The 14,223-nt window shown below is 39.4% G+C and overlaps 2 protein-coding genes across 3 annotated transcripts in view; both read right to left on the reverse strand.

Moving 5' to 3' along the window:
* LOC148888688 (polypeptide N-acetylgalactosaminyltransferase 17-like) overlaps positions 1 to 5,851 on the reverse strand; it is a 10,959-nt gene extending 5,108 nt beyond the window's left edge. Inside the window, exons 1-6 of the mRNA XM_089013845.1 lie at positions 5,476 to 5,851; positions 4,786 to 4,969; positions 4,494 to 4,660; positions 3,206 to 3,380; positions 2,026 to 2,223; positions 1,663 to 1,780 (exon numbers count right to left, since the gene is read on the reverse strand). Of these exons, the coding sequence (XP_088869971.1) occupies positions 1,663 to 1,780; positions 2,026 to 2,223; positions 3,206 to 3,380; positions 4,494 to 4,660; positions 4,786 to 4,969; positions 5,476 to 5,851 (1,218 nt within the window). The remainder of the gene's footprint in view (positions 1 to 1,662; positions 1,781 to 2,025; positions 2,224 to 3,205; positions 3,381 to 4,493; positions 4,661 to 4,785; positions 4,970 to 5,475) is intronic.
* A 2,992-nt stretch (positions 5,852 to 8,843) lies between these two features.
* Positions 8,844 to 13,442, reverse strand: rhbdd1 (rhomboid domain containing 1). Of its 2 annotated transcripts, none has more exons than XR_016117166.1 (8): positions 13,346 to 13,442; positions 12,092 to 12,266; positions 11,739 to 12,018; positions 10,543 to 10,675; positions 10,373 to 10,461; positions 9,854 to 9,904; positions 9,489 to 9,785; positions 8,844 to 9,405 (listed from the first exon to the last, which is right to left on the reverse strand). XR_016117166.1 is itself a non-coding variant. In XM_089013751.1 (8 exons), exons 2-8 carry the CDS (start codon positions 12,242 to 12,244, stop codon positions 9,302 to 9,304), a joined length of 936 nt encoding a protein of 311 aa, XP_088869877.1. In that variant the 5' UTR covers positions 12,245 to 12,266; positions 13,346 to 13,442; the 3' UTR covers positions 8,849 to 9,301. The 2 variants fall into 2 exon arrangements, 1 of the variants encoding a protein (XP_088869877.1); XM_089013751.1 differs by having other exon boundaries at positions 8,849 to 9,405; positions 9,660 to 9,785.
* Between the last annotated feature and the right edge of the window lie 781 nt (positions 13,443 to 14,223).

Genomic DNA, 14,223 nt, shown 5'->3' on the forward strand with positions numbered 1-14,223 from the left:
ATAGCTAGTTTTTGTGTTAGCGAATGGCGAGTTAGACTAGCTGACTTGCTGTGATATGCTTTTCACATTTTCAGTTAATATTCTTTGTGATTTTTGACAAACACTACGGAGTGAATGATGACTACAAATGTAGGTTTTGTGTGACAGGAGAGTAACAAAATGTGAAAAGTATACAGCAACTAGCAAGACAGTAAAACTTGGAGGCTAACACAAAACACAACATGTAAGCTAATTTAATTAAACACTGTCATAACAGCTTAGTCAACATTCATTCAGTGCTTTTGTCTGTAAAACCTGGAGGCTAACACACAGCACTAGGTAGTTGTGTTTTGTGTTAGACTCCAAGTTTTACTGGCTTGCTAGTTGCTGTGTACTTTTTACATTTCAAAATGTACAAAGTTAATTTGGAAATGTAAAATGTATACAGCAACTAGCAAGCCAGTAAAAATTGGAGGCGAACACAAAACGCCGCTACCTAGTGTTTTGTGTTAGCCTCCACCTTTTACTGACTTGCTAGTTGCTGTATACATTTTACATTTCTAAATGTAAAAAGTTCGTTTTGAAATGTAAAAAGTATACAGCAACTAGCAAGCCAGTAAAACTTGGAGGCTAACACAAAACACAACATGTAAGCTAATATTGAATTAAACACTATCTTTACACAGTCATAACAGCTTAGTCAACATTCATTCAGTGCTTTTGTCTGTAAAACCTGCAGGCTAACACACAACACTAGGTAGTTGTGTTTTGTGTTAGACTCCAAGTTTTACTGGCTTGCTAGTTGCTGTGTACTTTTTACATTTCAAAATGTACAAAGTTCATTTTGAAATGTAAAATGTATACAGCAACTAGCAAGCCAGTAAAAATTAGAGGCTAACACAAAACGGCGCTACCTAGTGTTTTGTGTTAGCCTCCACCTTTTACTGACTTGCTAGTTGCTGTATACATTTTACATTTCTAAATGTAAAAAGTTCGTTTTGAAATGTAAAAGGTATACCGCAACTAGCAAGCCAGTAAAACTTGAAGGCTACCACAAAACACAGCCACCTAGTGTTTTGTGTTAGCCTCCAAGTTTTACTGGCTTGCTAGTTACTGTATACTTTTTACATTTTGAAATGTAAAAAGTTCGTTTTGAAATGTAAAAGGTATACAGCAACTAGAAAGCCAGTAAAACTTGGAGGCTAACACAAATCGCCGCTACTTAGTATTTTGTGTTACATTTTGTTACTCTTCTGTGAGAGTAAAGGTTTTTCAATACAAAAATGGGTCAATGTGTTTTTCACTGGATAGTGACAATTTGAAGTCCATTTTGATTTTGATGTCTGAAGAGAAGAAGACGTAAACCTCTGTTAAATTTTTGTGGTGGCGGCTAGTTTTTGTGCTAGCCACTGGCTTGCTGTGCTTTTCATGTTTTCGGTCCATCTTGTTTGTTATGTTTGAGAAGTTGGGGCTTCTCGTAGTTGCTGCCAATCAGTATAATTGTCCTGAATGTACAGTAAAGTCTTGTTATATCGATATCGGATATATCGATAGTCCCGGTTATATCGATATTTTTCCGGACTCCCTTGAATATCGATATAACGAGACTTTACTGTATATACATTTGCTGTGTGTGTGTGTGTGTGTGGGGGGGGGGGTGATGAAACCATATGGGATACTAACCCGAATACCGAGTTCCACGTTCTCTCCCCCGTAGACTTCCATGTCAGGATCAAACAAGCCTAGCTCCCCAAAGTAGACTCGGTTGACCACAAAGGAGCACCCAATCATGGCGGGACTTCTGTCATGTGACCCCCCCCCCCCGAAAAAGACAAATTAACAATAATATTTTCTATACAACGTTTCAACATGGCGTCAGACGTAGTCCCATTCTTCCATGCATCCTAAGTAACTTCAGTTTAGGTTCATGGTAGTCAATCCTCCTGAAAGTACCCTTTGAGCCTATTGTTTGCAGACTTTATGAGAATGTATATTGTCACTAAGCCGCCCGAATAAAGGATGGATAGGTTACACATTGTGACCCACCTGATGGGGGCAGAGTCATCATTCAGGGCCTTCCAAGAATTTGAAGGGTTGATGTATTTACACCACAATTGCCAGTCGTAGCCGTGGGCCGGTTGTCCGTAGGAGGCCAACTTGAAGGTATCATGGTCGATGTTGTCGATGGAAGGCAAGATGATCCTTGTGCGGTCCTCTTTGATCCGCGCCAGAACCGGCTCGGCCCTAGATGGGGGGGCGATCACATAGCTTGGTTAGCAACAGACTTTTGTTCTTTACTGTAATATCAGCATGATAGCATCCACGAACGTGATTTTTTTTTTATGATATTGTACTTCATCTGAGACATTGATTGTATGTCTGTTGTGTATTCTATTGGCAACAGAGTTCCAATGCCCTTCAATACGTCTGTGTAAACTTTCAGTTGTACAGGAGTGGTCCATTGATGAAAAGGTTTCTTCAGCTGTCATCTGTACTTCTTTGAAGGTGTTGGACCTTTCACTTCTTGTCCAAGAGGCTTCGTCAGCGAACAATCAGGCCAGTCGTAGACCCCATAATCAGGCAGGACACTAGAAGTAATCAGTGTAGCCTCAGGGAATAGTCCTCTGCTCCCCCCAACCTGAGAGCAGGGACCTATCATAGCACCTCTGGACAGTAGAGATATATATATACGGCCAAAACTACCAGCAAATTTTAGTTTGCTGACCAAGCCTCTTGGATAAGAAGCGAAAACGTCCGACACCTTCAAAGAAGTACAGATGACGGCCGAAGAAACCTTTTCATCAATGCCGTTCAATGACCAGTTTATCAATTTTATTTTAATGGGAACAAGTTAGTCATCTGTCTTCAGTGGATGAGTCACTTGACGCATCATCTGAAAGCATTCTCATCCCTGGTCAGGTGCTGCTTTTTTGGTTAGCAGCAGATTTCTGATGGGTCAATGGGAGGCATTTATTGAACATGTGTTTTTCAGGAATGTGCCTCGCAGCCTACTGATTTGCAATGGCTTACAGTTAATATTTTACAGTTGCTTGGTTTGTTCCTTGTGGAGTCTCATCTCAGAAACTCTTGACGTGTCGAATTAAGTACTGTTGTTTTGGTTTATAACAGAATTTCAATGTAGACTTTACAACCCGATTTTTCCCTGATAGAACAAGGTAGGCGTATCTTGGACGGATGGTCCACAAAAGTGATTTGACGTCCTCACCAGAAGGGGGTGAACTCCATGTGGGCATCAAAGATTCCCGTCACCTCGGCGGTGGCCACCTTCCAGCCCTCGATCCTGGCCCGAATCAGACCTTCTCTCTTTTGATTCCTGACAATCTTGACCAAACCAGGGTAGCGTTTATTCACGTACTCCTCCAGCGGGCCTTTCAGTCGCTCTGCAACAGAACAGGAAATCAGGAACATCATCTTTTAGCAAAATACAGAGATTTCTCCAGATATTTTTGCTTGGATGAGCTGCTCAAAGGCCAGTTTTGTTGCGGTTTTGGGAAGGGGAAGGAAAACAGCATCATGGAAATAAGACTGAAACATTTGTATCGGTTAGAATAGATTCTGTACATACAGTGATACCTTGGTTTACGAACCCCTTGGCTTACGAACTTTTCGGTTTACAAACGTTACATTTATGAAAATTTTACCTTGGCATACAAACTTTTTTTTGTACACGGAGCTGCCTCAATGAGTGATGTGTCATTCGCTAACAAGCCCGTTCTAACAACAAAATGGCAGCCGACTCTTTTTGTCCTCTATTCCCCGCCCACAGTCTTCGGTTACGCAAGCCATCTGTACACTTGATGCAAAAAGCTATCAACCCAGATAAACAGAACACAATTGATGAGGAACTAGGTAAAATTATCACAGAGAAAGCACCTACAAGGGATCATTCCTCAAGATGGTGAAAGAAGAAGCTTACGTTCCTCATCAAATGTTTAATGCTAATAAAACCGGCCACTCCATTCCATCAAGCCATCAACGACCATCACAAAGGTAAATAAAATGACTTTATTATACAGACAGTTTATTTCTTTAATTATAATGACATAGCATATTTATTACACATAAAATAAGGCATATTTTGTGTTAGTTTTAAAGGACAACCAACGTCGCTTTTTTGTTTTTAAAGCTTAGAAAAGTATAAAGTAGAAAATTATATTTTATGGGGACCTGGGAACGGATTATTCTCATATTAATGGTTTCCTAGTGGAAAATAATTTTTGGGACACACACTTTCCGCCTTACACTCTGTCTGGGAACCAATTAAGTTCATAAGCCAATGTATCACTGTATATGAATAATGGCATTTGAGGCCAATTAAGCTTAATTTCTACCAGGGAGTGGTGGTCATTAAAACGAAAAAGTGTCTCTCCGGTTGAAAGTAAAAGTATGCTAAACGCTGTGGTGAGAACACCGCAAATTGCGGCCAACCTTAAGTACTTTCATCAAAATGCCGGTTTTGCTGAATCCCTTGACCTTTTCTTTTGTGTCCGTACCGTCGTCGCTGCAGTCGTCAACGAGAATGATTTCCTTGAGCAGATGGGCAGGTGTGTGATTGACAGCTGAGTGGATGGAGCGAAGGATGACGGACAGGGCTTCATTGACGAAGATGAAGATAAGGGCGATCTGGGGAAGATCTGTCGGGTAAGTGTACTCTTTGCATCTACACACACAAATCCATGTAGACACAAACACACCCACACACACACACACACACACAGACACTTATTGTTGCTTGATGATTTCTTTTGAATGGCCCATATATCAAAAAAAAGTATTTGCACTCACTTGCTGGGTCTAAAGTCCGGAATGGTTCGGTCAAGAGAGATCCTGTCGCTCATGATGGAATCATAGCCGTATTTATCCCTCAGAGTTTCGGATTTGGCTTTGTCGTTTGGGGACAGCGTGAAGGGAACACCATCAGATCCCGGAGCGCCAAAGCCCTCAACCAGGCCCAGACGTTTGGAAAGACCTGAATACGGCACAATCATGAGTCAAGTCATCTGCAAATTATAGCTTTATTTGATAATCTTTAACACTATAACGCTATGTGGTAATGACCTGAGAAGTCCTTTGGCCTAAGAAGTAATGATAGTTGTACTTAGACACACAAGTTTAATGCGGATTGGTCACCAGTTGATATTAGGGAAAACTCTTAAAACTGCTCGGTTAAAAGTAAAGCAAATTGGTTAATACCGCTAACCAAAAAAGCTGAGGCAAAGTCCTTGTATGTTCTACATACTTGGCCAATAAAGATGATTCTGATTCTGATTAAACAATGTCAGATTAAATTGACTTCAACTTCGGGACACAAACATGTACAAAATAAAACGAGCTTCAGAAAGTCCAAATCCAACAAGCTGAGTGAAAATAATCAACCTGACCTTGGATGAAAGTGACTCAGTCCGCTCGGGAATTCACTGATAACCGACGCGTGGGTTAGGAAAACAATGTAGCATTTTTCAGGTTCAGTCCTACCGCTCAGGTGTTTGAAGACGATGTCCTCCAGGTAGTTGAGCCTCTCCTTCAGACGATCCTGCACGTTGTCGTTTGTTTTCACCAATACAATTGTTGTCGTCTCCAGTTCTGGCTCAGACACCGGCTCCGTTTGCGTCGTCCTTTCCAGAATCTCAGGATCGGGCAGGACTGGAGTTCTCAATTCCAGAAACAGATCCTTTTGCAACAATTTGGTGTTTTGCAAGAAAATGAATATTGCTACAAGTCCCAGCACATTGAGCAGGAGTAGGAACTTCCATTTTCTCGACTTGAAAGCCATGATGTGAAGACGGTAATGACGTGTGTGAAAGCAGACAAACTGGACGAGGTATGTTTCACACAGTCGGATAACGCCCATGTCGTTAATGCGTAATTAGCAGACAAACGCTGTCGGGAGAATGCAAAAAAAAAAAGAGATGACACCACACCCCTGTGCATGATGCTTGAAGTCAAGTTGTGCTAGCCAGGTCTCGGACAGGTGTTCAAGTCAAAGCCATTGCAGAGATACAGAGACCCAATTGCAGTAGGCGAATGTTCACGGCAAACTTTGAATAACCAGGCACTCGTGGATTACAGACAATGGCAGCGGTACTCCGAAATTTATGGTGTGTCATCAGGACTTTCATTTCTCCGCAAGTGATTCTTCGCTTGTATCCATTGGTGCATTCCTATGTTCGAAGGACAACAGACACCATTTTTTTGTTTCCTAACTGACATCAGAAAAACGTTTTATATTATCTAAAATACCCAAAACACACAGGCTGATTTTTTTAATCAAATGCCAAACACCAATAAAAATGACCCAAAAAGTGTCCCAAAACTTCCACGAAATGAGCTCAGAACTGGGCAGATTCAGAAAGTCCCGCCTCCTTGTTCGTGATGTCACTATTGGTCACACACTGCCTTGCTCCAGAATCAAAACAATGGCTTCAAAGAGTTCAAATTCGGAGAAGATGCTTTCTTGTTATTGATATTACTGATATTTTTAGTCAAATGAAAAACACCAATAAAAATGACTTAAAGTGTCCAAAAACGACTTCAAAATGAAACCGGAAATGGCCAGTTTCAGAAGGTCCCGCCCCCTTGTTCGTGACGTCACGCCAGGACGTCTTTCCTTGCTCTAGAATCAAAACAATGGCTTCAGATTTGGAGAAGATGCTTTCTTGTTACTCATCCAGTTATGAATATGATTCAAATAGTTCTGAAGAGGAAAGCATAAATGTTTGCAATCGATTAAAGAAGTCCTTCCGGATCATTTTGAGCCGCCTGGACTCCAATGTAGCGCCCAGAAAATGCACAAGATGGCGCACAAGCTCCGTTGGAAATGGGCTGATTTGTCCACTGGGAATTTGTGTCAACTTACACCACCTTTATGCGTGTTACCGCAATTGGATGCAACACACAACGATTCACCATCGCGTTATTTATGTAGTTTTCCTTCTAATTTCGCCATTAACACTGTGTTTTCAGACGAAAAAAGTACCCAAAATGCATTGTGTGTTGCTTTATCGGTGAGGGGTGTTCCTTCAGTGACGTCACTTAGGGGATCATCATCAACTCAAAAACAAGACTTCCAGAATATTCAGCGCGAGTCTTAAAATGTAACATATAACTATAATATGCGGTGGATCTTTGTAAAATGCGCTCAGTCGAAGTCATTTGAAGTGATTTTACAAATTATGGACACAACTTGTCTTGAGGTGTCGGTTGTCCTTTAACTGATGAGGTAGTGTTCTTCAAGAACACATCTGGCTCCAAAACAGACTTTCACCGTCACATCAAATTGGTTTTGATTCCAAGTACAGTAAAAAGTTTTTGAATATGGACGTGGACCAATGTTGTTGGTCCACGTGGACAATCTTCATTGCGTCACTCCCAACTGACAAAACAAATCTTTTATAATTGAGTCCAAAACCTTGTTTTGACATGAGCGGTGCTACCTTACCAAACAAGAACTTCCAGTGACGAGCAGAAGGTATTTAGTACGAAACCTTGTGTCAAAAACTTTTTTAGGGATCTGTACAAGGTTGAAAACACTACAAAATACAGGAGCGAGAACTTATGACTGTTAGTTCCTGGAACTATGAATGCTTTCCAATCAGATGTGTAAGACCTTGTCCCAAAAATACCAAGTATTTGGAAGTAAAAGGGAAATTACTTTAGTTCTTGTTACTAGACTCTAGTACCTCTAGTAACTAGAGGTATACTGTAGCTACAGACACTGTTCCAAAGTACATTCGCAGATTTTCTGTCACTCCCCAACAGAAATTGGCCCTTGTTCCCAATGCATTGAGGACAGTAAACAAACAATGGAATCTAGCTATCTAACTAGCTGGCTAGCTATTAGCTGTATGGCTACCTAGCTGGCTAGCTAGCTATCTGGTGGGTATTTATTAGCTATCCACTAGCTGGCTAGCTAGCTTTCTCTCTATTTAGCTTTCTATTGACTATATGACTATCTAGGTGGCTAGCTAGCTTACTATCTATTTACTTCCGGGTTGAGTGAACGCTGTCGCGTGTGACTGCCGCTGCTCACCCACAGAAAAAAACGGATCCTGTGACTGTAAAGTGACCTTGAGAGTTTTGAAAGGCGCTTATAAATCAAAAGTATTATTATTATTATTATTATTATGGGAACGTATACTCTGGAATTTCTACCCAGGAACTGTGTTTGACTCAATCTAGTTTCATTTTCTGACCCTTTTTACCTCAATACTAAACGTAGACTGTTTCTGTTATTCCTGTACATGTACTTGAAACACAAAATAATTTAATAAAATAATAAACTTAAATCATAAAAAAGCAAAACTATAATGTAGAAAAAAAATCAGGAAAATAAAGGCAAATAAAAACCAGCTTTAAAATCAATGAAAGCAAGCTTAAAGCTCAAATACAGCAAAACAATTTAAAAATATTAATGAAAGAGAATAAACAGAAAAAAAATAAATTATAATTAATTTAATGAATTAATAAAATTAAATAATTTTAAAAAATACATTAAAATCAAACAGGGCTTAAAAGTAAGGGAAAATACATATTAAAAATATTTTTTTAAAAATGAACATTTTGTAAAGGTTGAAAAATATTGTACATAATTATAACAATAACAACAAATAATGTAATAAAATAATAAACTTTAACCATAAAAAAGCAAAAATCTCGAAAATAAAGGCAAATAAAAACCAGCTTTAAAATCAATGAAAACAAGCTCAAATACAGCAAAACAATGAAAAAATATGAATAAAAGAGAATAAACGGAAAAAAAAAAATTCAAAATAAATGAATAAATAAAAATGAATTAATAAAATTAAATAACTTTAAAAAATACACAAATCAAACAGGGCCTAAAATTAAGTGAAAATACATCATAAAAATATTTTAAAAATTGATTTAAAATGAATATTTTATAAAGGTTGAATAATATTTTTTCAACATTATTAAATATGAACAAAGGTTGATATTTAAAGGTTGAAAAATCTTTGTAAAAAAAATTATAATGTTGACTATACGAATTTAATCCATAATATTTTAATATGGGCCATGCGGCGGTCCAATGGTTAGCATATCGACCTCGCAGTGCAGAAGTACCAGGTTCAATTCCAGCTGTGCTCTTCATGTGTAGTTTGCATGCTCTCCCGGGAATAAGTGGATGAATGAATTGATGGATATTTTATTACAAATGTAAATTATCAAACAGGAGTCATTTGCAAATAAATAAAAAAGCAGCATTGGAAAAAAAAGTGCTTCTCAATATCAAAACGTTTCCAAAAGGTCAAAGTTCATCTGTTTCTGTGGTTAGCACTTTTTTTCACATGTGTCCATCTAATCGCATCAACCTCCTGGCACGGAGCTCCTCATCGGTTAAACGGAAGCCGTACGGAGGTGGCGCCGCAAACGTAGCTCCAGGGGGTCCTGAAAAACACGTTAGCGATGTTGTTTACTTCAAGAAAGACTCAAGCTCAACTGGCTATCTCGCTAGCACACATGCTAGTTACCTGGCTCTTGCATTTCAGACTAGTTTGTTAAGGCGTAGTGAGTAACAATGTAGCCTATTAGCCACTTAGCATTTGCTACTAGAATCCAAGTTAGCAATTAGCATGAATTGCTCTTCATGATAAATGTTATCATTGTCACAAAAGTATTGATGTGTAGGATATGTAGCCAACTTGTTTCTCTGAGACTGTTCCTGATGGCCGCCTCCAACTGTTCCTCTTCCGTCATTCCGCCCGTGTACGTTGATCTTCCATCGTCTGCTGTGTACTGATTGCTTTGGGAGTGACTGCTACTGTAGCCTAACGTGAAAACCAGATGATTGGTATTTGGGCACTATTTAAAAAAAAAAAAGTGTGTTATATGTTACCTGAGGATCTGTAGTACGTTCTGGGTGCAGTGGTGCTGAATGACATCAGCCCTGATGAGAAGAACAATTATGGTATGTAAAGTATTCTGTGATAGCGTATTAAGCGATGACAGTGGTTCGATCGAACCCTAGGGGTTCGGTGAATCAGTTTCATCAATTTCCGTTAGCTCGTCTATGGTCTTTTGCATTATATGCTAGCATTGAGCTAGCTGATGTTCTGCAGACCAAATGAACATAATAATAATAATATAATAATAATAATAATAATAATAATAAATTTCATTTATAAGCGCCTTTCAAAACTCTCATGGACACTTTACAGTCACAGGATATTTTTTCTGCGGGTGAGCAGCGGCAGCCACACGGGCACACACATTTTTTGCACATCGTCTGGCAGTGAATACGATTCTCTTGTAGTTTTATTTGTCAATTTTGCAGAATACTTCAACCGGGAGTTGTTGGATGGCAGAATTCTGGGACAGCAAAATCACACGTGCAAGCAAAAATGATCAAACCCACCAGCACACATCTTCATCATCTTCTTCAGTGGTCCGGTTGTGTAGAGGAGGCCCACCAGGATACCTGCCAGGTGGCCAATCAGGGACGTCCTGGTGGGGATGGGGAAGACGGGTCAATGCCGCCCACACCGCTTGCTGCTTCACTCCAGAGTGAAAAAGGGACTCACGTACCCTGGCGCTGTGATGTGGATAAGGATGAGCTCCACCCAACTAGCGTAGCGGTTGGATACCGGGAAGCCCATCACGTATGTCACCCCGCCGGGATGATAGTGGTTGTTCAAGACTTTCAGTGCAAATATCACTCCTAATACACATCAAAATAAATATTCTGAATTGTTTTTTTTTTTTTTTTTAATTCTAATCACATTGTCACAAGGACAACCGACGCCTTCGGACAAGTTGTGTCCATAATTTGTAAAATCACTTCAAATGACTTCTACTGAGCGTATTTTACAAAGATTCCACCGCGTATCGCTATATTTGACGTTTTAAGACTTGCGCTGAATATTCAGGAAGTCTTGTTTTTGAGTTGGTGACGAGTCCGTACGTGACGTCACTGAAGGAACGCCCCTGACCGAGAAAGCGACACACAATGCATTTTGGGTACTTTGTTTGGTCTGAAAACTTGGTGTTGATCCGTGTTGATGGATTGCGATGGTGAATCATTGTGTTCTGCACCAAGACTACTATTTCATACTAGTTGACACAAATTCCCAGCAGACAAATCAGCCCATTTCCAACGGAGCTTGGGCGCCATCTTGTGCATTTTCTGGGATGCTACATTGGAGTCCAGACGCCTCAAAATTATACAGGACTTCTTTAATCGAGTGCAAACATTTATGCTTTCTTCTTCGGAACTATATGAATCATATTCATAAGTGGATGAGTAACAAGAAAGCATCTTCTCCGAATCTGAACTCTCTGAAGCCATTGTTTTGATTCTGGAGCAAGGCAGTGTGTGACCAATAGTGACGTCACAAACAAGGGGGCGGGACTTTCTGAATCTGCCCAGTTCCGAGCTCATTTTGTGGCAGTTTTGGGACACTTTAAGTTTAAGTCATTTTTATTGGTGTTTTGCATTTGATTAAAAATATCAATCTGCGTGTTTCGGGTATTTTAGATGCTATAAAACGTTTTTCTGATGTCAGTTAGGAAACAAAAAAATGTTGTCGGTTGTCCTTCAAACATAGGAATGCAACAGTGGATACAAGCTAAGAATTGCTTTCGGAGAAATGAAAGCCCTGATGACACAGCATAAATTTTGCAGTACCGCAGCCATTGTCTGTAATCCACGGGTGCCTGGTTGGTTATTCAAAGTTGAATGCAATCAATATTTTCCCTGTTATTTCTCTTGTTGGAAGCCCTACCTGAAAATCCGACGGAGCATGCGGCGCTGTACGACTGGTCCTCGGTTAGTTGGGTGAGCCCTGCCTCCAGCGCCAGGTAAAGCGCGCCGGTGAGAAGCGAGAAGACTGCCAGCACATATGCAAACCAAACGCCGCCCAGGCGCCGTTCTAAACGGATCCCCTTCATGACGAACGACACCATGTTGAAGTAGAGGTGCATGTCGTCGGCGTGGTGGAAAGGAGATAGGAGGAGGCGGCGCCATTCGCCTGACCAGTAGGCCTGATGGACACTCACGCATGCCTGCGGGGTTGGGGTGATAAGCTAGCATGTGAGCCGACGGACGGACGGACGGACGAACGGAACTGTTGCATACCTTCATCAGAGGAGCCGCAGGGAAGAGAAAGAGGTAAGCGTTGAGGCCCAGCATGGCCAGTGTGACGGGAGGGATGTTGTCCAATCCCAGCTTGTAGAGCTGCGACGCCAGCAGCAGCAGGCCGAGATATGAACTTCTGTCACGCCGTCGCATTCTTAAAAGTCGTCTCTTTTTGCTTTAGAACACAAACAAAATGCTAAATAATAATAATAATAATAATATGAACTTATGAACTTAATTGGTTCCCAGACAGTGTGTAAGGCGAAAAGTGTGTATCCCAAAAATTAATTTCCCATTAAGAAACCATTAAAATGAGAATAATCCGTTCCCAGGTGTAAGTACGTAATCGTTTTTGGTGGGATTTTTCAGGCTATGCAGCTTATGATGACGTATTACACATGTTTCCGTCCATGCTGGTTCTTGGAATTTCCGAATACGATGAGAAACGGGGAAAAATATTGATTGAAGTTTACGCTCTTTTTGCTCACACTACAGTTTATAAAGGTGAGTAAGTTGTATTTTTATAACTCATAGAAGTTGTAGGATATATATTCTTCTCCATAACTGCCAATTTTCAAGCAAATAGAAGCATTAGCATATATATTTCTAGAGCTCGCAATTTTCTTTCCTAGTATTCAGTGACAGGCATTTTTGATTTCTGACCAAAATCTGCCTGTATTCGATCGTTGATATTTGCTAATTCATCTTTTTTTGTGTTTTCTGTTCTTGTTTAGAACTTCAAAAGCTTTCCAATGGTACCTTACTCGGTACCTAAGATCTGCCAAAAATTAAGAAAGTTATGATAGTTTAAACTGTAATAAAGAACTCGGTGACAGATTTTTATTGTTTTAACTGTGTAATACAGGCAGAAGATACCCTCATATTTCGAAAATAAAAAAAAATCCATTATTTCCTTATTATTTGTCATAGAACAATAATCTATACATAATTTGAAAGCTGTTTAAATGCACTTTAATGTTATTAGAAAATGTGTGATGAATTATTATAGAAAAATACATGCGTAGTAACGCGTGTCTTCGTATTCGAGGGTCTACAACGAATGTATAACTGTTTAACGAATCGCTGTACTACGTTCTCTATTTATTTACGTTTTCCACCAGCGCGTTGGGTTTCAAGTGATAAAGTGCTCGCGCACCAACTAAATAAAAAAAAACATATTTGAACTGTTTTATTCAAAGTCGCGACAAGGGCTTGTTTGTTGTGTATATTGCGTAATATAGAAAACTGACTTACTTTAGCTTTTGCGCTGTTTCTTAGTCGAATGCTAAAGCTAATGCTAACAGGAAACCGTTCAATCTGACACCGCTTCGAATAGTGTACACGAATACAGGAAGCGCTGCTTAAAAAAACTTTATTGAATTCCACTTGTTTACAAAACAGAAAAACTGACGAATGTGTTAATATGAATACACGGTGGACGAGAGGAAAATATTTTTTTTATTAAACAAAGGGAATAAAGCGATATTAAAAAAATAACGCTGGGTGTCACAAAACAGAAAACCTGACGAATACGTTAATATTAATACACGGTCTTCGAGCAAAAAAAATGTAGTTTTTTTAATTAAACAAAGGCTATAAATCGATATATTTTTTACAAAATGTATGCTCATATTTAAGTTTACATTTCAAATATTAAATAAACGTTTTGAATGACACTGGTTTGGTATCGTTTAGAATTAAAGAAACTAAAAAAAGTGTATCTGTTCCAGCATGGATATATATTTGCAGAATTTATTGGCATTATTATTTTATAATCATACATTTCCTTTCTAAGCACCTTTCAAAACTCTCAAGGTCACTTTACAGTCACAGGATAAGTTTTCCGTGGATGAGCAGCGGCAGCCACTCACGCCAGCGTTTACTCAACCCGGAAGTAAATAGATACAACGCTAGCTAGCTAATAGATAGCCGACAGATAGCTAGCTAGATAGCCTAGATAGCGATATAGCTAATACCCAGCCAGCTAGATAGTCAGTTAGGTAATACACTGAGTAGCTAGCCAGCTAATAGACTATTATTATTATTATTATTTTTTTTTTCCATAAGTCAACCAGTGTTTTAGGGGACACTTATTTTTAATTTAAGAAGATAATTGTGTCTGAAGAAACGAC

This window comes from Hippocampus bargibanti, linkage group LG14, assembly GCF_051943395.1.
Source record: "Hippocampus bargibanti isolate YZ-2025 linkage group LG14, ASM5194339v1, whole genome shotgun sequence".
In the NCBI taxonomy this organism is placed as follows: domain Eukaryota; kingdom Metazoa; phylum Chordata; class Actinopteri; order Syngnathiformes; family Syngnathidae; genus Hippocampus; species Hippocampus bargibanti.

Excerpts from the sequence above, each read along its gene's own strand:
- rhbdd1 (XM_089013751.1), bottom strand. The coding sequence starts at position 12,244 with ATGCGACGGCGTGACAGAAGTTCATATCTCGGCCTGCTGCTGCTGGCG. Across the intron at positions 10,462-10,542 it reads ATCCACATCACAGCGCCAGG|GACGTCCCTGATTGGCCACC; the intron begins GTACGTGAGTCC and ends CATCCCCACCAG. Across the intron at positions 9,905-10,372 it reads GATGATGAAGATGTGTGCTG|GGCTGATGTCATTCAGCACC; the intron begins GTGGGTTTGATC and ends TCTTCTCATCAG.